Source organism: Tauraco erythrolophus, chromosome 13, assembly GCF_009769465.1.
Source record: "Tauraco erythrolophus isolate bTauEry1 chromosome 13, bTauEry1.pri, whole genome shotgun sequence".
Taxonomy (NCBI): domain Eukaryota; kingdom Metazoa; phylum Chordata; class Aves; order Musophagiformes; family Musophagidae; genus Tauraco; species Tauraco erythrolophus.
The window spans coordinates 2,406,444-2,431,841 of NC_141477.1; the positions used below are offsets into that span (position 1 = coordinate 2,406,444).

The following is a 25,398-nucleotide window of genomic DNA, read 5'->3' on the forward strand; positions in this document are numbered from 1 at the left end:
ATTTTGGTCACTGGTGGACTATGTTAAGGGTTAAGTTAATTTAACTTTCACCGAATTAGAAAGCTATGAAAGTTTAATCACAACCGAACTCCAGTGGGCAGTTTGGTAGCTCACAGACAAATGTTCTCATTTTTATTCTTTATAGGCAGTGCTCAAATCATCATAAACCATATTTAAGGAGGGAGAAATTCCATGAGGGGAGGGAGCTGGTTTATGTGATAGAATAAGAGAAAAAGGCAACTTACTGTTTTAAAATTTAAATCCAGCAAAATTACCAGAAACGCTGCTGGAAACAGAGCACTGAGAATTCATTATTTTGTTTCAAAGTTAGTTTATCATAAATCTGCCCTCTGACACGTAATAACTAGTAACGTTTCGAAGGTTATTTGATAGTAAGTTCAACAGTGTAGGTGACTGAACATGTGAGCTGCATGATAATGAGTCCCAGGGGAAATCAGGCTTTAGGATGCAGGGTGAAGCATCCCTAGGCTTGTATTCAAATGGAAAAAACATATTCAAAAGTTTATTGTTTATCTCCTAAGAACATCAAATAATACACAGTCCTTCGAATCAAATGCAAAAAGCCCACTAGAGAACTATTTCCTGGGGGAAAAATGCCTGATTTGATCCAAATTCAAAAAAACTAATAGCTTGTACACTGAAAGGCACAGAGTGATTTTGATCTAAAAAGTGGAGGGGAGTATTTCGGTTTGTTCTTTTACAGAACTAAAAGGCACAGCAAGTCAATTTGCTCTTGCATCAGACTCTAGAAAGAGGAGCTAGAGAGCATTAAAAGTAGTTGTTTTCCAATCCTCTGCCTTTCAGTACAATAGAGTTCTTTAAGTGTGACAAATACAAATTGCACGACTCATCCTGAATTTCATTTCCAAAGTCCGTTGGCTGTAATTGATTAAATTCGTAGCCTACAAGCTAATTTAATGCCAATAATGACAGCAAAAGATTATATTTTTCAGCAAGGAGGTGTGGTACCCCAGCCCTTCCCTAACAGTGTAGTAGAGCCCCACCTCTCAGCTCGTTAAGCTCTTAAATAACGAACCTGAGGCTGCCCTTACCAAAGTCAGCAGTAGTTTTGTCGTTAGCTGCGCCGGAAAAGCGTGTGAGACAGAACTTTTCTTCCATGAAACTGTCAGTATTGCAAACGCCGAGGGCAGCGGCATTCCAAGCCCGTAAGTACCCGGCCGCTGGCATCCTGCCACCCCACCGCAGAGCGGAGACGGAGGGGACGGGAGAGGGGTCACCCACCTGCCCCCTCCTTCCCCGGGCACGGCACATCTGCAGCTTTAATATTGCTGCTCGCCTCCAGCCCGTGCGTTATTTCAGTAGGTGGAAAAGTCCACGGAAGTGGCATCGTGCTTAAGGGTGGTTTTGGCTTTGGATACATCCTGGGGAGCTCCACTGCTGAATTTCCATCTATTTAATCAGCTATTAAAAGTGATCAGACTTGACTTCTCCTGTTCAGGTGGACAACCGTACCTGTCAAGCACGTTAGTTGCCTTCTTTTAGTGTAGTTACACAGTCCTCTCTGCATCAAGAGACTGTTATTTCATAACGTATTTTGGACACTGAAAACAAAATTAGGCTTTACTTTCAAGGTGTCTTTCAATAACCAAAATCCATTTTCCAAACATCTTTTTAAATTGTCCTCCTTTTTTAATTCGTTACTTAAACTGTTACATACCCTGTGCTTAAGCGGTGAAAAGTTACGCAGCGTATATCTTACTTAACGTCACTCTAGCAGCACTAACTCTTAATATTAGGACGGCTTTTTTCAGAAATGCGACTTGCAGAGGTTTACTGGCACGCCACAAATCCTAATTATCATCAAAACTCTACATTCTATACTGAGAAAAATCAGAGGTGGAAACGCTCTTACCTTGACAAGCTCTAAAACATCCAATAAATGTTTGTTTATTCGCTTACTATATTAGTATATATTTCCAACACGGGCATTTTCCATACCTTAACTTTGGGAAAACAAGAGCATTTATACATGCACTGAAGGCAAAGATAAATAAAAACAAGCAAAGAGGCAATAATGCTGTCTAAAATGCTTTTTACTATTCTTAATAAGGAATTACTACATAGCAGACGATTGAACCCAAAGACTAGCACAACCTCAAAGGTTACAAAGAAAATACGTTTAGAAGAGATGGCAAACTTTCCCGATGCATTCCTCAAAATACTACACTACCCACTGTTCAACTTTTTTTGATGCTCACACATAGGAGATGTACTGAGAAAATCAGAGCTGTAGTAAAATACGAAAGACATGAAAAACGGCCACGGAGCTATTCATAAAAATATATTAAATAAGAATGGTCTAAAACAGATCGGTCTTGAACTTTTGCTCCAGGAAAGAGTTAAAAACACACGTTACTGGACAAAGTTAGTTCTGCCTGGTGCTGGGATATTAAAACGTGCATAAATCAGTGCGCTCCGTTTCCTATCGAGCTCCCGGCTGCCGGTTATCGGAGGTATTCGCCGAGCGACTCGACTCAGGGTCCTTCCTCTGTGTGGTCTTTCAGAACTGTCGTTATCAGCTTTCTGTTTATTATTGTGCTCAGTTTAAAGGGAATTTGCCAAGTGATCCCTGGACTCCAATCTTTAGGCCTGTTGTCAGGACAAATTAATTTCTGTGGAAACCCACTGTGCCTCAGATACCATCTAGGAAATGTAGGATTAATGGAGTCCCTGTACAACACGCTTTGTAGTGTGGCTGCTGGGGGAGGGGAGCCACGCTTGGAAGGGAGAAATAACAAAAATAAAGCCCCTGCGCTTTGGGTTAGTTTGGGGGAAACTTTGGGGTTTTTTTATTACATCAACTCCCATCAATAGTACTTAAAATATAGTGTGAATACGAGCGGGCAACTTTTTAACAAAAAGAACAGTGAATGGAAGCTCTGTATTACCAAAGATGAGGGACTTGAGCTCTAATTATCAATATTTTATATTTTACATGCTCAAGCCAATCTCTTCAGTAGGTAAAAACAGGATATTAAAAGAAAGAGTCTCCCGTGAATCTTAGTAGAAAATAATGAAACTCAATACATGATCTTTTGGAAAAAGGGTATTAAAGCTGGATTTCCCACAGGGCCAGGTCATTACTTTGTTAGTTGACATTTGAGGCTCTTTCTTCGAAATGTATACTATTTCATTGTTAAAAATGTTCGACTGCCACTGTTCTTGCAATAAGTATACTTAAAAAAAGACTTTCCTGCCTAGGAAAAAGAAGTAGTTCTTTTTTTCAGTGATGCTAAATTAGAGCTGAATTTAGAGCTGTTAACGGGTAAAGCACTGTTTCCACTTATGTTTTACCTTTGTCCAGAGAGAAGAGAAGAGAAGAGAAGAGAAGAGAAGAGAAGAGAAGAGAAGAGAAGAGAAGAGAAGAGAAGAGAAGAGAAGAGAAGAGAAGAGAAGAGAAGAGAAGAGAAGAGAAGAGAAGAGAAGAGAAGAGAAGAGAAGAGAAGAGAAGAGAAGAGAAGAGAAGAGAAGAGAAGAGAACCATTTCAATACATATTTATGGATCCTTTTCTCATTTTCAAGAGGGTGACTCTGCCCGTAGTTAGATATACAGGTTTAATATCTTACAAATTGGGAATTCTTACCCTTATTCTTTTCTTTTTAAAAATAGATCAGTTGATAACATACAGGACAAAGATAGTGGACACCGAGGCCCACGTTCTGTGTTATATTAATCTCATGACTCCCCGATGGAATCAGCCCTGAAGTGAGCCTAAAGTGGTACTAAAACACCTAATGGATCACAAAAAAAAAAAAAAAAAAAAAAATCCCACACCACTCCTTTAAGGTTGAACACTATAAGTAAAATTTTTCTTTCAATAAGGTGTTGTTATGATATTAAACTGTTAACAGTGGTGATAATTTTGCCACAGCACATTTTCCAGTGCACTCCTAATACCTTGTCAGCTTGGCAGATGCAGATGCTGAAGCTGCAGCAGAAAAAGCTCCTTTAACCTCTCACTCCAGTTTGCAGATACCTCGGTACATGCTGCTTTTCTTTCAGAGGGCAAAATAGGAGCACTGCAAGAAAGTATGGGGTTTGTGTGATGCCACATTCTGTTTGGAACAGCATTTATGAAAAAGATTCATTCTGGGACATCATTTTATTAATCTTAAGCTCACCTGCATATGAGAACTATTTTCTTTTTATTAAATCTTCCAAATGAGTGTATTCTTCCCTAACTAAAACATTTAATCTTGAGAGACTTTTTATATACCAGTGTTTACTATTACAGAAATTCAATTAATTCCACAATTATGAACACAATTACCACTGAGCATTACATGTGATTTGGTGGTAGCAGCTACCTGGCACAAACATATGCTCTGTTTTATGATTCAAAACTTACAGTGATAAGAATAACAGGCAAAAATTCCCAAAAATCATTCTTATTCTTCAGATTGGATGCACTGCTTTATGTATACAAACAGTTTTTAAATATGCTGTTCGCATTTTGGCAATGAAATGTTTAATTGGAGCAAGTACATTGTTTGCAATTAGTGGGCTGGATCCTCAGCTGATAGAAAGTCACCCAAACTGTGACAATTTACCTCAAGTGTCAGCCTGGCTTTACATTAACTCATTCCATGACAAACTCAGACCCACAGCAAAGGCAGTAAATGAAGCTCCAGTGATTTATGCATGGAAGGGGGGGGGGGGGGGGGGGGGGGGGGGGAGAAAAAGAAAAGAAAAAGACAATAAAATGAAAAAAAAATAAATGAAAAAATAAATAAAAAGGGGGGAAAAAATAAATGAAAAAGAAGAAAAATAAATTTAAAAAAAGAAGAAAAAAGAGTGAAGAAAGAAAAAATAAAGAAAAAATAAAAAGGAAAGAAAAGAGGGAAAAGGAAAGAAAAGAGGGAAAAGGAAAGAAAAGAGGGAAAAGGAAAGAAAAGAGGGAAAAGGAAAGAAAAGAGGGAAAAGGAAAGAAAAGAGGGAAAAGGAAAGAAAAGAGGGAAAAGGAAAGAAAAGAGGGAAAAGGAAAGAAAAGAGGGAAAAGGAAAGAAAAGAGGGAAAAGGAAAGAAAAGAGGGAAAGGAAAGAAAAGAGGGAAAAGGAAAGAAAAGAGGGAAAAGGAAAGAAAAGAGGGAAAAGGAAAGAAAAGAGGGAAAAGGAAAGAAAAGAGGGAAAAGGAAAGAAAAGAGGGAAAAGGAAAGAAAAGAGGGAAAAGGAAAGAAAAGAGGAAAGGAAAAAAAGGAAAAGAGGAAAGGAAAAAGAAAAAGAGGAAAGGAAAAAAGGAAAAGAGGAAATGAAAAAAGGAAAAGAGGAAATGAAAAAAGGAAAAGAGGAAAGGAAAAAGGAAAAAAGAAAGGAAGAAAGGAAAAAAGGAAAAAAGAAAGGAAAAAGCGGGGGGGGGGGCGAGGGAAGAAAGAAAAAAGGAAACATATATGGTGGAGGAAGAGAAACTCTATAAAGTCTTTTAAAACTTTACGTAGAGGCGGTGCCAAGAAAAGCGCCTCCAGGCAGCGGAAGGCTGCGGAGGATGCGCAGCGCTGCCCTGGGAGCCCGCAGCACCAGGCGGGATGCGGGAGCTGCGCGGCGGGGCCCGGGGCGGGGCCGAGGCGGGCCCGGGGGGTGCGGAGCGCGGCGCTGCCGGCAGGAGCCACCCCCGGCCCGTCCGCAGGCTGCTCCGCCAGCGCGGAGGGGCTGCCGCCCAGCCCCGGGCACTGCCGCCCAGCCCCGGGCACTGCCGCCCAGCCCCGGGCACTGCCCCGCTGCTTTAGCCGCAGCCCAAGCGCCCGGTTTTATGCCCCGCGATGAAGCGCCAGGCAGGGGTCAGCAAGGGGCCCGAGGACGTTGCCTTTGGGGTTTTTAGGATTGAGATGGCTAAAAGCAAAGTTTAGGAGTGCAGTCAGCATATGGCCGTTCGAGGTGGAATTCAGGGCGCTCGGTCCACATCCAGCACTTACAGAAATACCCCGGGTAACGGGCACCAGGCGAACGTCACCATTGCTGTCACACTTCTATGTCATAGGCATTTGGTGGCTTCTCACTGGTAGCCTGCCCATGCCCTCATGGCGTTAGATACCCAACACCCTCCGCACGCCAGGGGTCAGGTTGCATCACTACACGCCACCATAAAGGAGGGAAACTCTCCTCTACGGGCTTAGATTATTTCAGACATTATGCAAAATAATTCTGATATCCCTCACTCAAGCTTTTACTTAGACTGAGCAAATCTCCCGTTCACGTAACTCAGCCCAGCTCCCGCAGTGTCAATACCACTGTGCCCATTTATGTCAACTGAAGGTCTGGCCCCACGTATTCTTCTTAATCTAATAAGAACCGATTCTTGCTGACACAGCAATATCTGCAGTGCTCACCACCTTCACCTACTCTTCTTTGTATAAAATTTTTCCACCTACAAGTGCTCGGATGGGCAAGACTCCCCCAACGCAGCAACCAGGGAGATGTCCGCGGACTTTAAACGCACAAGAAATCATCGGTGTTTTACTATAATCACTCTTCAAGCAATTTAAAAATCAGAATTACCCATGTGGCTTCACTAAATAAAAACTGATGAGCAACCTACAAATCTGAATTCAAAACATGTTCGTGTGAAACATTCAAAATACAAAGTGCAGTTACAGCTCAGTCCTCGGTGGATGCTAGTCACTACTGTAAAATTATTTCATACATTGTTATAAAAGAAAAAAGCAAAAGGTATAATAAGAAGAGGGGTCAAAGCATTTCCAGACTTGCCAAGGGTTAGGTCTTACCAACAGAGCAAAACATTTAAGCTTTAATGGAAAACTATACATGCAAATATATATAAAATGAACCATAAAATAAACTTCTTATGGAAATTCATGTCTCGTAACAAGAGCAGTATTAATATTTCATAAGGTGTCAAACCCACCGTGTACACACACCCATGCGTTCCTCACTCCTGGCACTATAACCACAAAAAATGTAACTTAACGGCACGGCTAACTGGAGTTTTCCAACCTCGGGGTATGGAACCTGTACCTCGAGAACCTGGTTAAACCTGCAATCCCAGTCAGCAAATAAAAACAACAGCAAAACCGAGAAGACAACATCCAGAGGGCTCAAACCAGCAAGACCCCCACCCAGAAGCCCTTAGTCTTAGGTATCCTCCAAAAACACGTTAGATAGACCCCTGCAAATCAAAGCACCATGGGATTCGTTTTCTAAAACAACATCTCACTCCACTCTGCTGGGAAGAAACGTAGTCCTTATTCCTCTTTAATATTCATAAGGTGCAGAGCTACATTAGCAGCTAAGTTTTAATTTCAGAAACATTCTGACATTTACAAAGAACAGATTCCAGCCCTGGTTTCACACCAGTTTTTTTTTCCATTATCACTGTTATTACTGGTATTAGTATCAGTGTAGAAGTGATTAAAATGTCCTGGATGTCTTATTAAAACAGTCGAGATCTGCTCCCCTCTTCAGCATCGAGATATATTCTGTTATTTTAGTATTTTATAAACAAGACTAATCTTTCTGAAAATGAAATTTGAAGGGTTGCCTGGTCCTCTCTTCCTCCTGAAATAGTTGTATCTTTGCTGTTAAAATTGTGTCTAAGAATTCGTCTGAACATCTGAAGCAGAGGCAAAAATATTTGCTATTTACTGCTGAACACTCTGCAGACCTGCTCATAAAATGTGAAAATAATAGAAGAGCAGTAATAAGCCAAATCTTCAAAATTCACAGGGAAGTCAAGGAGAGAGAGATCCCTTTTGGAAGGCAACAGCCTTAGCCCCTACATCTATTTTCGGGTGATCATTTGCTGAAGCGCAGGCGCACCAGGCTTATGATTTTTACAGAAAGGACTGTTTTAGCAGCAATTTTGGAAAATGTGTTTTTGTTTACTGAGATAGCCCGGCAGTTTAACTACGTATGTTTGTGCATCAGACCTCTGTACTTTTCACTAAATAGAAATTCAAAAGAGTCTTAGGCGTAGATTAAACGCTTTCAAAAAACAATTCTAGGCTGGCATAGAAGGTGACCAGTCTGACATCGCGACTACAGACCGACCACTTCCTTAGGAAACAAAGTGGAGGAATATTTTATGTTTCAATGATCATTTGAGATAGAACCACCACATATAGAAACGAGAAACCACAGCAATATTTATGGAAGTTTATCTATGGGTAACTGCGTCAGGCATTAGAAGAGGACTCGTTCAGAGGGTTGGGATATTGTGGTATTAAAACACATTAAGAAAAGGCAGTATCCAGTATCCAACTCATCCAAACTGTAACAATCACTTTGAAGTCACACAGCATTGAGAAAAAGAATCACATAACCTAGTTCCTACCTGATTACTCCGATTTTTTTTACCTCTAGAACCTTGATATCAAGATACATAGCGGCCAAGAAAGTAATAGTAAGATACATACTTATTCTAATGGCTAAAGAGCATCTTCCAAACCACCTTAGGAACAATGCAGAACAGTTACCAAATACAATTCCTCAGTTCCATATTCCTGAGGACGGAGTGCATATTTAATGCCCAAGTACTAATGTGCCTGGCAACAGCATTTTTTTCATCCTTACTAGTGTCAATAGCAGTGTAACCCCAGAGCTTTCAAATAAACGTTTGCATTAGTTTGATCATGTAAGTGTGCTACCCAGTAATGAAACCCAGTTTGTGTTTTTAAAGCGATATTCCGCGTAGAGCCAAACCGCGTTGTGTTTGTATCCAGTACCTCTCAGTTCTGGGAAAATCCATAAATTCATTTGTCAAAGGTAAAAATACTCACGCAAAATTCCTCCTAAATCTTTTGAAACGGTTTGTTCAAACTCTTGACATAGCGTTTTGCTCTAAACAAATTTCTAGACAACCCAGTGATTTTCCATCTCTGAAAATATACTGTTTCCCCTCCGTGAAACTAGAACAGAGGGTCTGAGAGAAAGGAAATTATTAAGCATTCTAGTGGGTTTTTTCCAACAAAAACTAAGATAGAGGTCAATGAATAAGTATGTGCAGGCTGGAACTTAAATCCTCTGGGGTGACTGTAGGCTAATTAATAATTAATGCCAGAGACATGGTGTTTGAAATGCAGATGTGATAACTGGAGGCCTGGCAAAGCTGTTCAGAGGAAGCAGATTTGGATGCTATAGGGAATAGGCACTCCCTTGCCGGCTGGCTCTGAAAGCAGACCTGGGTGCAAAGCAGGGCCTATGGTTTAGATTATATTCCCCTCAGCTGTTAATTACCTGAACCTACTTTGAAGTTTTTCTCTTTTTATCCTCTGCATGAAAAGAGATTGGTTCAGCCAAGGGACTTGAAAAAATGATCAAATACATGGAGCAGAGGAGGGGAATAGAACTTCAGATATAAAAAAAGATAAGGAAGAAAAACACTCAGGGAAACACACAGGAACATATTAGGGAAGTGCATGAGCGTGGCTCGATGTTTCCAGCGAGTTGTGCTGCTCCAAGTTATTTCAGCCATTAAGCAAACCCCCACGCCTTTTAGGAAGAGATTTGTTAAAAGGAATCTCTCCCTATATGTATATAGTTTACATTAATTATTTGATGAAAGTACCATAGGTGATTTCCTATGCTATTTTTAATTCAATAAAGTCATTTAAAACCCCCCTCTGTTTGGGGCTATTTAATGAGGTGTGCAACATTAGTAGAATCACCAATGAGCTGCTACTTACGAGTATTCAGATTTTGAAAAAAAACACTCATTTTCCCGAAGAAGGACAGGCCCAGCCTGGGTTCCTCTGCCACGGGGGGCAGGTGCCTTCCAGCATCTCGGCTCCTTTAGCCTCTGCGGGGGACCCGAGGGCCAAAGCACCGTTTTCACAGCAACTGGGGAGCGGGGTGGCCCCGGTGGAGGGGGAGGTGGGGAGGGAGGGTTGGTGGGGATGCAGGCGGAGGGGGGACACTGCCCACACCCCGCCGGCAAACAGGAGGTGTTTGGGGACCGCACAAACACCCTCCCAGCGCAGGGAATCACCCCATTCCCAAAAGCAGGGGATACCTCTTGCTGGCAGAGCGAAAAGCGGCCCCGGGGTGAGCGGGGCGGCCGGGTCGGTCCCTCCTGGAGCGCCCCGCGGGCGGCGGGAGGGGACCCCGAGACCCCCTCAGCCTCGTTCGCTGTGCAGGGACAGATCCTTCCCTTTCCAAAGCGTCTTCAGAGCCTCTTTTTTTGACACTGTCCCCCGCTCCTTCGAGCCTGTCCGTCCGAGAGCTCCCCGGCCAAACTTCCCAGCGACTTCACTAAAACCCTTTAAAACACGGGCGAGGGGGAGTGTTTTTTGGTCTTTTTTTTGTTTTTGTTTTTTTTTTTTCCTGGAGTACAGTAGGGTGAAGCAATCTCTCGTGAGCTCAGGGCCGGCTGCGTTTAAAAATTAATTCGAAAACGCCTGTCTTCGAGGCGCAGACGTCTCGCATTTAAGCCCATCACCTTGGCATCTCGGCACAGCTTCTCCTCCTGCTGAAGCGGAGAACCTCTGCGTCCCACCCCGCCCAAAACCCAACTGTTTTTCCGCAATTTCTCCTTTCAAGCACCATCTTTCAGCGTGACGTAAGGGAAACACGCAGCTGTACGACAGCCTGACGCGTGGGGACCCACCTGCGGGGTGTTCTCGCCCCTTTGTGGGGGTAACTCGCAATGTCGGCGGGTTATTGTGGGGTGTTTACCTAAAAGCTGCGATGTGGAGCTGATGACTCCGTCCCGTGGGCGGTGGGGAAGTGGGGGGGTAGGGGGGGTGGGGGAAACGCCTTGATCTTCCCCAAAACGGGCGTGGGAAGCGCATCGGTGTTCGCGTCACGGGCGTGGGGTGGCCCAGGGAAAGCCACGCCTGGGAGGGAGAGGGGCTGTTAATGAAATCATAACATTCAACCGGTTTTCTATTAAATCCTGCTAATTTTCTAGGTGAAGTCCGTGAAGTGAATGTGAGGAAGCATTAAAAGGGAATTGAATTTGCATTCCTTATGCTACAGGCACATGTTTACATGACCTTTAAAACAGAATTAAAGCTGTATCATCAGCAGCTGTAGGCAATTCACATTACTAAGGCAATCAAATCAGAAGGCTAAACTAACTATAAAACATAAATTAAACTGATAGAGAATCATCCTAATTCACTAGGTTTACTTGCAATTTACTTATCCGCTACTAGTAATTTCTAAACAGTTTGGAGAAGACGCAAATAGGAAATACTTGAAGGTGGCACTTAAAAAATGTGTTGTCCGAGGGGGAGAACGGGCTCTCCCGGGGGCTTCTTCATCAGCGACTGCGGGAATGGCAGCCCGGGCTCGGGCCCCCCCGGCGGGGACGCGGTATCCCGAGGTCCACGAAGGGCCTACGGGCTGGCACCTGCGTTTCCTGCCTCGCTAAACCCTCAACTTCACAGGGTTGGCTCAAGCCTCCCGGAGTGCCCTTGCTCTCTGGAGGACCCTCATGCACGCCGTTTATTTTCTAAAATACTGAAATAACGCCGTGTCGAATGAGTTCGCCTCGCACCGCTCCCTTCTGCCCTCATCTCCAAGAGGGACAATTTCCAATATCTGAAGCATGATTTAAAAAAAAAATATATATATATATAAGAATCGATATCGCCAGTGATTTCATTAAAAGTTTGCAGGGTGCGTTTCCTCAGCTGTGCCCCAGCGCTCCCGGGCAGAGGGGGCACCATGGCCGGCACCGGGCATCCCCTGCTCCGGCCAGGCCCGGCCGCAGCCTCCGAGCATCCCCGACTTTGATTTATCCCTATTTCTGGCGGGCGGCTCAGCCCAGGGGCTGCCTTTCCTCCTTTGATGGCGACTCTCCCGTGCGCGCTTCCATTTGTCCTGGGGACTGCGCTGATTTATTGCCCGCCCGCCCTCCCGTGAACTTCTCCCCCGCTCCCCACGCAGCCCCCGCGGTGCCCGGGGCTCCCCGCGGGGAGGCAAAGAGGGGAAGGGCCGGGGAAGGGGTAGTGCAGCTTCCAGCGGCTTTAACCGGGCTTCTCTTGGGGGGCGGGGGGCGGAGGAGAAAACGTGCCAGGAGATGCCAGGGGACCTCGCACGCTGGGGAATAAGCGGCTGGAGAGGGTTTGGCCCCAGCAGCTTCTTTCTGCGGGGCTGGGGTTAGTGGGGGACAGTGAAGCGGAGGCAGGTCGAAGTGCAGAGAGGGGAGTAGCGGGGGTTCCCCCCCCCTGCGGCATCACCTGGCCGCCCGAGGTGCACCGGGGCCGGGCAGCGCCGCAGATGGGGTCCCCGGCGGCTCATCCCGGCTCGGTGGAGCCTGCGGGCTCATCCCCAGCCTGCGGGGAAGGGGCTCGGGCTTCCCAGGAAGGGTCCGAGCTCTGGCGTGGGCGAAACCTTTGTCTGGTGCGCGGGGCCCTGCGCGCAGCCGGGCTCAAGTTCCGCCACTGGCGGAACACACGGTCCCAACTAAGCGAAGCCCAAACTGCCCCGTGTCCCTGCGCGCTTTCTCGCATCGCCCGAGCGCGATTCGCGCAGGAAAAGTCTTTTAGCAGCACAGCCCGGCCCGAAAGTTCGGGGGTTTATATCGGCTTGGATTGGCGCGACCGGGGTGAAACGGAGAACAAGCTTTCCACCGAACCGTAAACGTTTCGTCTGCGAGAAAACAAAGAATTAGCAGCGTCATCTATGTATTTATAAACGTAAATCTAGGAATGACGAAGCGCTTCGAAGTGCAGGAGGCGTTTAGATCCTTCTGCGGGATGAGGAGCATCGCTGGATGCTTTGCACGCCGAAATGGTAAAGCTGGAAAAAGGTGTAGTTGGAAAAAAAAAATCAACCAACCAAACCAAAACAAAAAATAAACCCACATATCGAAATTGTTCAGTGAGCCAACACACAACAATGCAGGTATTTGTCATCCGAGGAACAGAGCCATTTATCTCCAATGTCTCATTAGCCAGCAGAGGTTAAATAGCACCCCATTTAGTGCGGTTTCAAATCCAACTCACTTTCCCTTAAACACGTCTGAGCAGAAATCTATCCGGCCAGGAATTGTATTTGAATTATTGCTAGAATATAGGCAGGGTGGCCTTTGATTCGGAAAGGGAGCTGGACCCCGTCCCCTCTTGCTGTTGCTCGTCCCTGTCCATCGCTAAACCGCATCGTCCCCATTCGCGGGGTGGGGGGCACCACACTCCCCCCCCAAAAAAAAAAACCTCCCCACGGGTTTTCGGTGCGGGATGAAACAAGCGCATTCTTGTCATCACCCCTCAGTGAATGGCACGGTGAGGAAAGTGCCTACGTAGAAGGGAAGTGATCCGCATTGTTGTGCAGATCCATTAACTCCTAACGTGACCTTAAAAAGCGGCGCGCACCGCAGGAACCGCCACAGGGACCGGCCGCCTGCGAGGACCCTGTGTCGGACCCCCCCTCTCCCGGCTCCATCCATATTTCTGCACTAAACACAACAAAACCCGACGCTTTTCAATACGTGGATTTAATAAACGGCAAGACCGATCCCACAGTAAAAAATGTGCACTTTGGAGAGACTTCCCGGAATATTTTTTTTTTTTCCCCTCGACTGCAAATCAAATGTTGGAGACAATACCTGCTACAAACCAAGCCAGCTGAAAAATAACAGTGACCTGAACATGACGTGGTAGTCCGCAAACGAACGGCATTTTTTCTTTCCCCCAGCAAGTACATTTTTCAAACATTAACAACTGGAAAAATAATATAATGATAATAATAATAGGCGATTCGAGCAGAGAAACGAGGATTCACCCAAAACGCTTTGGAAACCGCAGCAGTTAGAATACAAATGCTATTTACCTTGTGATTTTCTCTGCCCGGGACTGGCTTTATTGTCCCTCCCTATAGCCTTTCTCCGGGCGCAGGACCAGCCCAGCCGCAGCAACGAGCCCTCTGTGCCGGGCTTATTACTAACGGGCGGGTGCTCGGAGAGATTTGGGGAGGGGGGGAGGCTGCCTTCATTCTTACATTGGGACTATTTTAATTTGCAATCTGGCAGTCCATCTCCTGGCTGTGGCTCTGAGATGGCAGCGTGGCTGTGGCTCTCCCTCCTCTCTCCCTGCTCAGCATTTACTCACGTTCAAGAGCAGCCAACAGAGACCAAAAGAAAAAAAAAAAAAAAAAAAGAAGAAGAAAAAAAAAAGGGACTAATTGAGCTTGTGTCGGTATTGGCTAATTTCTGCTAATACTCTGTAAATTCCTCTTTTCCTCCTAACCTTCCCCCATGCAGGTTAGGCTTTCCCCAAGCATCCGCGGAGATGCAGGAGCCGGGTTCTCAGCCCCGCTGCTTGAGCTGATGGGTGGCTGGGCTTCAACGCCAGCGCCTCGATGTACACAATGAAAAACCTTAACTCCTGCCTTCAGAAACGGTTAAATTGCCCTTTCCCAACCCCCACCCCCCCTTTATGATTGACTCTGTTTTTAAATTTGCACTTGTTCCCACCAAGCGCAATCTAGCTCGTCCTGTCTATAAAGTGAACTTGTGTTGAAGGTGAAGTTTTCAATATAGAGGTCATGACACCGAGCCACAGCTTCCCGCTCCGAGCTTCATGCTGTATTAAACACAATCAAAACGAACCCCTTTTAGGCTTTTTTTTTTTTCCCCCACCCCCTCCCGCAGATAAACAATGAGAAAAAAAAAAAAAATCTCTAAAAATATAACAAAATCAGCTCTGCCACGATAACATCCCCAGTTCCTCCCGCTTCTGGGCTCGCTCTCTCCGAGGTCCCTACCTATAGAGAGGCGCCTATAGAGCCGGTTAGACACATAAACACACACACACGCACGCCCAGACGCACCCCGCGTTTTGGTTATCGCTCTTAAAGGGGAATGTGCGGGTTCGGTGGCGGGCAGAGCCGTGCCCGCCCCGCCGGAGACGCGCCCGGCGCCGGGGCGCAGCGCTGCCACCGCCCCGCGGGCTCCACGCGTGGGTCCCGCCGCCGCTCCCGCTGCCCGCCGAGGGGAAGGGACGTCTGAACCACGCACCCGGGTGACCCCCCACCTCCCCCACCACCACCTCCCCCTTCCCCGAAACTCTCGGTCCCGCCTGTGCCTCCGCCGGGCGAGGGGGACTCGACACAATTACAGCTCCTGCACTTCAAAGCGGGGTTTTTCTCTATAGCGACTTCTAGCTGCCCCAAGACGGTAGGCTGCCTTCAGCTATTGTGCGGTCTTTTCCATGCCAAAGATTTAGCAAAGGAGGGAAAAAAAAAAAGAAAAAAAAAAAAGAAAAAAAAATATTAAACTCAGTTATTTGCTGGGGAAACGCGGGTCCCTCCAGCGCGGAGGCATCCAGAGCCAGAGGGCTTGGAGCGCACGGTCCAAACCCAAAACTTTTTTTTTTTTAATAATAAAAAACCCCAACTTTAATGGGTTTCAGTCTATGAAAAATAAGTTACAAATTCTTGCAACAGTAGCTTTGCATGTACTTATTTTTCTCCCATGTCCAGACGGGGTCGTCTATTGAATAAGGCTCTTTTATTCTGCATGGGGCAGGGGATTTGTGGCCATGGTCCCCCTTTTATTCCTCTCTCTATGGAAACCCAGATCATGGGGAGAAATATGCGAGGCTGAATAAAGAAAAGCAGCAGAAAGGACCGCTTGAGAGCGGCATCTGTTACACTTGGGAAGTTAGACTGACAGGAAAGAGCTAAAGAAACCCTCTCCAGCAGATTAGTTAGAACAGCAAGAAGATTTAACTATATGCAGATAAAAACACTTTAAAATACACTATACTCTCCTATAGGCGAGATGAGAGTCTCCTCCGTCAGGCGCGGAGTGCCGCGGAGCCGGGCTCTGCCTTAGATACATTTGCAACAAATATTAAAAAGGGACGTTCGGGGTTTTATTTCCCTGCCAGAGACTCTGCCTTAATTAAACGGCGGGTCTGAACATCTATTTTCACGGGCAATGGGATTTGAAAAATTGTTTCGGAAGTTAAAGTGCAAATTAATTTTAAATAATTTAGTTACGTTTTTATACAGTGCGGATTTTTGATATTTTTTTTTTCTCCTTTTTTTCTTTTTTTTTTTTTTTTTTTCTTCCGCGGGGTTCGGTGATATTTATTTCGAGAAGCTTATGGAGGCGGATGGAGATGGGGGGGGGGGGGAGGGAGAAAAAAAAAAAAAAGGAAAGAAAAGGAAGGGGGGGTAAGAGAGAGGGCTGCTAATATAACTCTTTCTTTGCCCTCCCCGCCTTCCCCCGCGCCTCCGGCGGGCTCGGCCGCGGTGCTGCCCCGCTCGCAGACCCCTCCGGCAGAAACGGAGCTCTCAGAGGGGCGGTTTTCACCTCCTGACCTCCCCGCTGACCCCCCACCCGCACGCACCCCGCTCCCCCACTACCTGCCAACTTTATTTTGTATTTATTTTTCCAAGTTACCGCCCCCCCCCCCCCCCCCCCCCGGGACTGCGGCGGGCGCGGAGCGGGCGCGGGTGCGCAGCGCAGCGGGCGCCCGCCGGGGACGCGCCCGGGGACCCGCGACCTCCCCGATATATCGCGATCTGCCTCCGGCCACGCATCCCGCTCCGCTCGTTAGCGGCCAGCCCTGCCTTTGCCCCCTCTCGCACGCTGCGCCCTGCCCGAGCCCCGGCGAGAAATTATTGCGATTATTATTATTATTATAATGAGGAAAGCGATGCTACCCGGCTATAAAGGAACGAGAGGAGCGCGCTCACCTTATTTATATCTATTTTCTCATTTTCTTGAATTTTCTTCAGATCTGTCTTCTCAGAGAAACTAATGCCTTAATGACTTTCTGGTAGCTGCAAGCCTTCTTTTATTTCTGCTAAATATATGAAAATGTATGCAAATTTAAATCAAGCTTAACCTAGGAGCTCTTGCAATATATTTAATGGAATTTCAAACCAATAAGGGAACTCTGATGCAGTCCTCTGTAAGTGCAAATATAATTACGCAGCTAGGTTACCTCCAAAATTATGCAGGGAAAGGTCATTTTTTAACTCGGGAGCGGTTCGGAGGTACCAGGGGTCTGGCTCTCCCCGCCGGAGCCCTGCCACCGCCGCCGAGGGGCCCCGCTGCCGCCCCGCCGGGGCACCGCGGGTGCGGGGCGGTGGAGGGGCTCTGCCCGCCGGGCCCGGGCGAGCCGGGGGGCACAGCGCTCCCCTCCCCCCCCCCCCCCCCCGCAGCCCCCCGGTGGGGCCGGGGGACTGCACGCGCCTTCCCCCCCCCTTTATTTTCCCTTTTCTCGCGGTTTTTTTTTTTTTTTTTTTTTTTTTTTCCTCGCAGACGGCACGCCGGGCGCGCACCGGCGGCGCGCCGCGTCCGTGCGTTTCGTACTGCAAACTTCCGAGGAGGCATCACCGGGATTTAGTGACGGGGAGGCTGGAAAGCGCCTTTTGGGGCTTTTTTTAATTATTATTTTGGGGTGTTGTGTTTTTTTTTTTTCCGTTTTTCTCTCCTCACCGAGCACCGCGGGAGCGCACGGCCCGCGGCAGGCGGGAGAGGCGCGGCTCAGGGCAGCAGAGCAGAGGCAGCCGCGGGTGCGGAGGAGCGGAGCGGGCACCGCGCACCGAGCGGCGGAGCCGGGCCGGACCGGCGGGGGCCGCGTCGGGGGCCGGGCCGTGCTGCGCCGGGGTGGTCTCGGGGGGCCGCCCGCCGGGGCGCCGCCGTTTAACCTCTGCCGCGCGCTCCCCCGGCGCTAATCGCTCCCCATTTAAGCCGTGCCCCGCGTCCCCCCCAGCTCCCCCCGCCCGGCGCGGAGCGCAGCGCGGAAGGAGTTAATCGGCGGGGCCGCGCGTGGCGGCCGGCCCCCGGTGCCGGCGGAGTGATTCACTTCCTGCCTCGGGACCGCGCGGCCGGCCCGCGCCCTCGCCCCGCCCCCCCTCCCTCCCATTGGCCCGCGCGGCGCGGCCCCGCCGACGGCGCGCCCCCATTGGGCGGCGCGGCTGCCAGTCGGCGATGCGGCGCTGCCCGGGCCGCCGTGCCGGTGGATGTCAAAGGCTGAAGCGGCGGCGCCGCCACAGTATAACTCGTGGGGGCTGCGCGGCGGCCATGGCCACAGCCGCCTCCAACCCCTACAGCCTCCTCGGCTCCGGCGCGCTCGCCCATGCGGACGGCGCGGGCATGCAGCAGGGGAGCCCCTTCCGCAACCCGCAGAAGCTGCTGCAGAGCGAGTACCTGCAGGGCGTCCCCGGCAATGGGCACCCGCTGGGGCACCACTGGGTGACCAGCCTGAGCGACGGCGGGCCCTGGCCCTCGGCGCTGGCCGGTGGCCCGCTGGAGCAGCCCGACGTCAAGCCGGGCCGCGAGGACCTGCAGCTGGGCGCCATCATCCACCACCGCTCGCCCCACGTCTCCCACCACTCGCCCCACGCCAACCATCCCAGCGCCTGGGGCGCCAGCCCGGCCCACAGCGCCTCGCTGCCCCCCCCCCGCCGCCGCCGCCGCCGCCGGGCAGCCCCTCAACGTCTACTCGCAGGCCGGTTTCGCGGTGGGCGGCATGCTGGAGCACGGCGGGCTCACCCCGCCGCCCGCCGCCGCGCAGGGCTTGCACCCGGGGCTGCGGGGCGAGGGCGGCGGGGAGCACGGCGAGCTGGGCGGCCACCACTGCCAGGACCACTCGGACGAGGAGACGCCGACGTCGGATGAGCTGGAGCAGTTCGCCAAGCAGTTCAAGCAGCGGCGCATCAAGCTGGGCTTCACCCAGGCCGACGTGGGCTTGGCCCTGGGGACCCTCTACGGCAACGTCTTCTCGCAGACCACCATCTGCCGCTTCGAGGCCCTGCAGCTCAGCTTCAAGAACATGTGCAAGCTGAAGCCGCTGCTGAACAAGTGGCTGGAGGAGGCCGACTCCTCCACCGGCAGCCCCACCAGCATCGACAAGATCGCGGCGCAGGGGAGGAAGAGGAAGAAGCGGACCTCCATCGAGGTGAGTGTCAAGGGCGTGCTGGAAACGCACTTTCTCAAGTGTCCCAAGCCGGCCGCCCAGGAGATCTCCTCGCTGGCAGACAGCCTGCAGCTGGAGAAGGAGGTGGTGCGGGTCTGGTTCTGCAACCGGCGGCAGAAGGAGAAGCGGATGACCCCGCCGGGCGAGCAGCCGCAGCACGACGTGTACTCCCACGGCGTGAAAACGGACACGGGCTGCCACGACCTCTGACCGGGGGCCGGCCGGGCAGGCAGGACTGCGCGCAGCGCGGATTTTCCGCCGGGGCTTTAACTTATGGTTTCCGAGAGGCGGGGGACGTGGAGCGGGGGCTCCCCGCTCGCCGCCTGGGCAATATTTTTTTTTTTTTCTTTTTTAATTCTCTCTCTCTCTCTCGCCGACCTTTCCGCTGATCAGTACACGGTGTTTACTCGCAGACAAGGTTTGTTTTCGGTCTCCACTAGGACGAAGAAAAAAAAACAAAAACAAAAACAAACACAACCCAAAACAAAAAGGAAAAAAAAAAAAAGAAAACCCACGGGAAAAAGAAAAAAAAAAAAGGAAAAAACCGTCAGAAAAGGAAAGACAGATGTGTGCCTATGAATAACCTTCCAGCGCCTTGGTTATATCAGCTGTATTTCAGGTGAATCTGTTTTACAATAGACTAGTTTTGCATTTTTAAAGACTTATATAGCGTTTTTAAATGTCTGAGGTGTTTTACTACAAACTGTACACAATATTTGTGACCTAATTTGTATCGAATTGATCAGTCAAAACGTTCCTCCCTTCCCCACGCACCGGCAATGTCACCCAGCGGGGACGGGGCAGGGCGGCCGCGGCCCTTCCTCCCCCCCCTCGAGGAGATGGGGTTCACCTTCCGCGCCCGCGGAGCCCCGCGCACCCGACTGCCGCACGCACGGTTGTGAAGAACAGGCTTATTTGTTGCAGCTTTTCTCTTCCTTTTTCAAGAGCTTCCCAACACCGTAAAACGGTCGGGTTCCAGTCCTGACCCCCCCCCCCTCTCTTCTCCCAAGGAAAAAAAAAAAAAAAAATTAAACCAATTCTTATTTCTAAGAGATTGATCCGAAATTAAGCATCACAAAGAAAACCGTGGCATCGGCCAGTCCTTTTCTCTCCGAAGATGAGTTGGGCTTTTTGATCAGCGCCAGACTGAGAGGTCTGTAGTAAAACACCTTTATACTTCTGCGCTTCGGCTTCGGAAATCAGTTTCTCTGTATTTTGTTTCGATAGCGAAGAGGAATGAGATGTCTCATGAATTTCGGGGGAAGGGGAGGGGGGCGAGGGAGGGGGACAGAAAACGCCCGCATTTGGTTCACGCTGAGCTTCTTTCCGCGTCACAGGGAGATGCTGGATTTGTTGAAAAGCTTTTATATAAAAAAAAAAAACAAAACAAAACAAAGCAAACCACAAAACAACAACAAAAACAAGAAACTAAAACGAACAGGGAGAAAAACAAAACAAAGAAAAAGTGAAGTCGCTAAAATGCTAAAACCAGACCCATTTTTTCGGCACAGGGAAGTGCTGAGCTGTAACTGCCCCCTCTCCTCCGCCCGCCCGGGGATGTGGTACCCGAGGATGGGGGGGTGCAGCACCCACGCAGTCGCCCACGAAGGGGAATTGCTGCTTGTGTGTGTGTGTGTGTGCACGGCCAAGTTCACGCCGTGCACCTGCACCCTCCCCGCGGCCGGGCTCCCCCCGCACCCAGGGGCTCCCCCCGAGCCGGGCCGGGCCCGGTGTGGCCCCGCTCCGCGGCTCCTCGCACAGCCCTTCTCCCTCCCCAGCGTTCAGATTTTTTCCTTTCGACATTTATATTTTTCAAGTATTTTTCAGTAAGCGCTAAAAAAATTAAAAAAAAAAAAAAGAGAAAAAAAAGAAAGAAAAAAAAAGAATAAACTCGACACTGAGGACCTGCCTATTTCTGCCAACTTTATAACTGTACAGTTTTGTATATTAAACGTTTTTTGGAAGTTATTAATTTAAAGAAAGATCATTTAGTTTATTCATTTAGTAACTGATGTATAATAAACGCTATTTTCATTAAAGGTTGCTTTTTTCAACTATTTTATCCAAAATTGCCTATTGCAGTTGCCAACAATTATTTATTTTCAATAAATTCCGCATTATGTTTAAGAAAAAAAAAAAAAGAAAAAGAAAAAAAACGTTTCAGAAGTAAAAAAAAAAAGCCTAAGTGGGTGTCGGAAAAAAAAATAATAACGAAACACATGAGTCGCTGTAACGTTTGGTTGTCGACCAGTTTTAGTTAAGGGGTTTATATTGACGCAATATTTTATTGTTGTAAAAGGAAAAAAAATTAAAAAAAAGGTTTAAATAAACATTTTTACAAAAAAAAAAAAAAGGAAAAAAAAAAAAAGAAAGAAAAGAGATTAACAGTTGCGTTGTTTGTGCGCTGGCCGAGCCGGGGGTGCGGGCAGCGGGGGCTCCTCGGCGAGGGGGCGGCGGGGACCCCCCTGGCATCATCCCCCCTCCCCCGCCTCGCGCCGTACCGGGCTCCCCTCCCCGGTGCCCTCCCGGGGAAGGGGGCTCGGGGGGTGCTGAGCGGGGGCCGGCTGACACCTGCCGCGGCAAAGGCAATTTTGGGGTGGAAAAGGGTTTCTGCGGCTTTTTCGGGGCTGGCGGGGCCGAGAGAGCGGGCAGCGCTGGGCAGGACGCGTATAAATCCAGTAGATATCAATATTTATGTGTAGATATCAATATTTATGTATATATATCAATATTTATGTGTATATATATATATAGGGTATATCGGCGTACGGTGGAAGCGGCAGCGCGCTGGCTCCCGGCATCGCTTCGAGCGCACCGCGGCTCTGCGCGCCCGCGCTGCGGGCCGCCTCCCTGCGCGCCTTCCCCGCCGCGGCCGGTGGGACCCGGCTGGGGTGTTCCCCCCGCCCCGAGCTGCAGGAATCGGGGTGCGAAGGAAGTTTCTTTTGTTCTGTCCTCCCCTCCGGGCCGCCGCCACCGGGAGCGGAGGGGCTGCGGGGGCCGGGCCGGGGCTCCTGCCGCCCCCCCGCAACCCCGGGGCCGCCCCCCCGCTCCCCCTGGGCGGGCAGTGGCGTGTTCGGAACAATAACAGTTAATCACATCTAATGGGGGGGACAGGGGGAAGCTCGGTCGCCGGCAGCCGGGCGAAGGGAGGAGGGTGGGTGCTGGGGGGAGGCAGGAAAGCAGCGAACTTCACGGCATCATCAGCGAAATGGCCTTTTATTTTTGTCTTTCCCCCCCCTTCTGAAGCCGAACCTTGGAGAAAGCAATAAGCAACCCTTCTGCGGACAGCGTAGGGGAGGGGAAAATTACCTTCAGGAGTCCTGAGGAGCGACCCGAAGGAGCAGTGAGATCTCCTGGCTTTAATAACCCAGCAGGAGCACGGGTGGCCGGGCACCTTCCCACGCCAGTCACCTGTTAGTCAGAGGATTTGGGATGTAAATAGTGGGCAATGCTTTTTTTCTTAACCATAAATCTGATTTTTTTTTTTTTTTTTTTTTTTTTTGGTAAATCTTTGCAAGCTGCAGCACCGCGGGGTCGGGGGTGACCGCCTGTGCCTGCCCCTGGGCTGGGGTGGCAAAGCCTGGCTACCTCCGCAGCGGGATGGCGACCTGCAACTGTTTCAGAAAGGATTGTGACAGAAGGAGAAAGAAATATAACCCCCAAAAATCACATTTCTCAGTCTACTCCATAAACAGAATAAATGTCACTAAGTAGCGTGGGTACCAAACCAGGAGTAAACAGCTGCGGTTTGCAAACAGCCCCGGACTAAGGATGCGGAGGAAAAACTTCACGGTGAAACGTACCCTAGGTGGTCACGGTGGCTCCTAAGATGCATTCAGGGTCCTGAGAGGTGAAGCTCGTAAAACTGGCCTTGGTTTGGAGGCAGGACAGAAGGCATGTCACCGAAATGAGCCTGTTCCAGAGCCCGTCGGCTGTTCTTGTAAATACAGCTACAGCCAGGGCTGGGTTGTGTGTTGTTTTAAAACAAATTCTGTGAAGAGACAGAACAGATGCAATAAAAGACGAAATCAAGTCAGTTTATGAACAGAAGTACTTCAAAGACTACTTGAAAGCTGGAAAAACATCGGGAAGGAGGATTTCTTCTAAAGAAAAGAGAATCTCTTGCTCGCTATTGCCCATATAGTTCAGTATTCCTGGGAGCAAAAGGAAACTCTTTTGTGCCACCTAATGTTAAGCACAGATCACTGTTGTCTTCTTCACTGCCCATCACACACCGTGTGCGTGGGGAGCCCGGAGGTGCTGAGCGCAGCCGGGGATGCTCAGCATCCGAAAAGTCCTCCCTCAAACCAAGAGCAGGAAAAGAAACGTCAGCTTGACAGTCCTGGATCAGGTTCTCTTCCGAGTTTAGGAAATTATTAACAAGAGAACTCAAGAGGGGGTGGAAAGAAGCACAGGGTATAATCGTAAGAACGAGAGACTCCAAATTTGGTTTTCATTTTGATAAAGTCAATCCAGAACGAGCGTATTCGGGCTTTATATAAGCTGCCCACCGTCAAGCAGGTATCTCAGCAGCCTCTGCAAACCTCTGGGCTCCCAGCAGCTCTCCTTCGAGGACCGAAGCAGCTTTGCCTTTGCATCCTCCGCACACACGTGGCTCCCAGCACGAAGAATTTATGGTGTGTACTTAGCAGCCGTTCACACTAATGGAAGACACTAATTTAGTACGGAAATATCTCACGCCATCCTTTAAAGAAGAAAGGGGTGAAAGAAAGCATTTCTCTGATAACAATGAATTACAGCACTTTTGTGATTCTAATGGAGAGCGTTAAACATCTTTGACAATTTTTGAGGCTGAATCTCCTTTGGTCTTTATGTTATATGAAACCTGAGGCTTCCTTTGGATTTAAATTTCAAATATGCTCAAGCTGTGCTCTCCTCCCCTCTAGAGAGGGCCAGGACCAGAGGAAGGGGTTCACTTAAAAGCAAAAAAACCTACAAGTAAGCAGAGATGCTATCTCACTCCACAGTGTTCTTTATAGATCATTCAAAATACAGACCAGTCAATCTGTACCTAGATACATTTGACCAAGATGCTTTTAAAAATCCCTCAAAATCAAGTATTTTGAGTTTTTCTTTCTTTGTTTTTAAGTAGCAATGCCATAGGTTCAGGCAGAGCAGACTAGAGCACCTGGTCCTATTGGTCCTGCATTGATGTACCAAAGTCACCACTGATTTTTCGGGCAGATCCCCATGTAAACAGAGGCACATTTAAGACATAAATCCTTCCCCCCAGAGCTGGGGAGCACGCGGGGCTGGGCGAGGGGGATGCTCTTCAGCCAAGGGTCTGACCCCAAAACCCAGACACGATTCATTGTTTTACTCAGCAGAGCAGTTTCTATTTGATTCAGTGCGTTCCCCCATTTGTGTCCCTGCACAATCTCATTCAAGGCTCCATCCGAGAAGAAACGTATAGACAAGATTTTAGGCAGGTGACACGTCCCCGCTGAGGATCCCCCAAAATACAGAGATCAGGGCCTACGTTTGTACTCTCTTTCCCCTTTTTCTAACATCCCGTAACCAATAGACTGGAAAGGCTCCACAGCAATTACATATTTAGGATATGCGATAGCTGCAGTTAAGATCTTTACAACTGATTGCAGGATAAAATTTACTTCAAATGTGCAAGAGCCCATTTTTAAACCCCAGTCTTTCAGCTGCTTTCCATTAGATATATTCTGAAGAATCAAAAGCAATTAGAGCGCACAAAGTCTAAATGGTAAATAATTTCCGAATCAAATCCCTTATTAAAGCAATAAGCATCTATTTTTGTTAACACTGTAAGATACGGAACGGGCCAAACTAAACAACTTTTGGTTTCATGTAACGAAAAGAAAGCCAGACTTCTATGCTGAGAACTGGTACGTGAAATCTGGTCCCAAAGGGATTTTTGGTTGAGTTTTTAAGATTCCTGAAAGTAGGGTATGCAAGAGAGTTTAAAACTAACCATTTTACGTGGCGGTGACGTGAACGGTGCCGTGGTTTACGCACGCTCGTGAAGGGATCTGCGCGTGGATCCGTGACTTGCTGATTCACAGCGAGCGCTGCTGCTGCGCCGGCTGGTAAAGATTTGTAGAATTAGAATTATGGATTAAATATCCTAAATTAAAATGGTAAAACGGTATTAAATCTTGGGAGGGGGTAGAAGAGGAAGAGCTGTCAACAAGAAGTTAAAAAGCTGATGTAAATATAATTTCTGCTGGCTCTGGGGTTGCGGTGCCATCGGTCGCCAGGTCCCAGCTCTGCAGCTCCGTGCGGCTCCTGATCCGTGTTCCGTGGGCACAGAGCAGCACTGAACCGACACCAAGGGGTCTGTCCACACAGGGCACCAAAAAAAGTGTCTGTTAAAGCATGGATATTTTGAGCAGTGACTGCGAAAAGCCGGGCAGCAGCCCTTCTCACCCCTGCTACCATTAAGGAACTGAAAACCCTGCCCCGTTACTCTGCTGCTGGGTTTTTATTTTTCAAACGATGCCAGTCCTCGACTTCTGCGCCTCGAGTACAAATA

The 25,398-nt window shown here is 48.6% G+C and overlaps 1 protein-coding gene across 1 annotated transcript; it reads left to right on the forward strand.

The window, feature by feature from the left end:
- The first annotated feature begins 17,977 nt into the window (after positions 1-17,977).
- Positions 17,978-19,082, forward strand: POU3F4 (POU class 3 homeobox 4). Its single transcript, XM_086619766.1, is given in 2 exon segments — positions 17,978-18,348; positions 18,350-19,082. Coding segments are annotated over 2 exon segments (1,104 nt in total).
- The last annotated feature ends 6,316 nt before the right edge of the window (positions 19,083-25,398 follow it).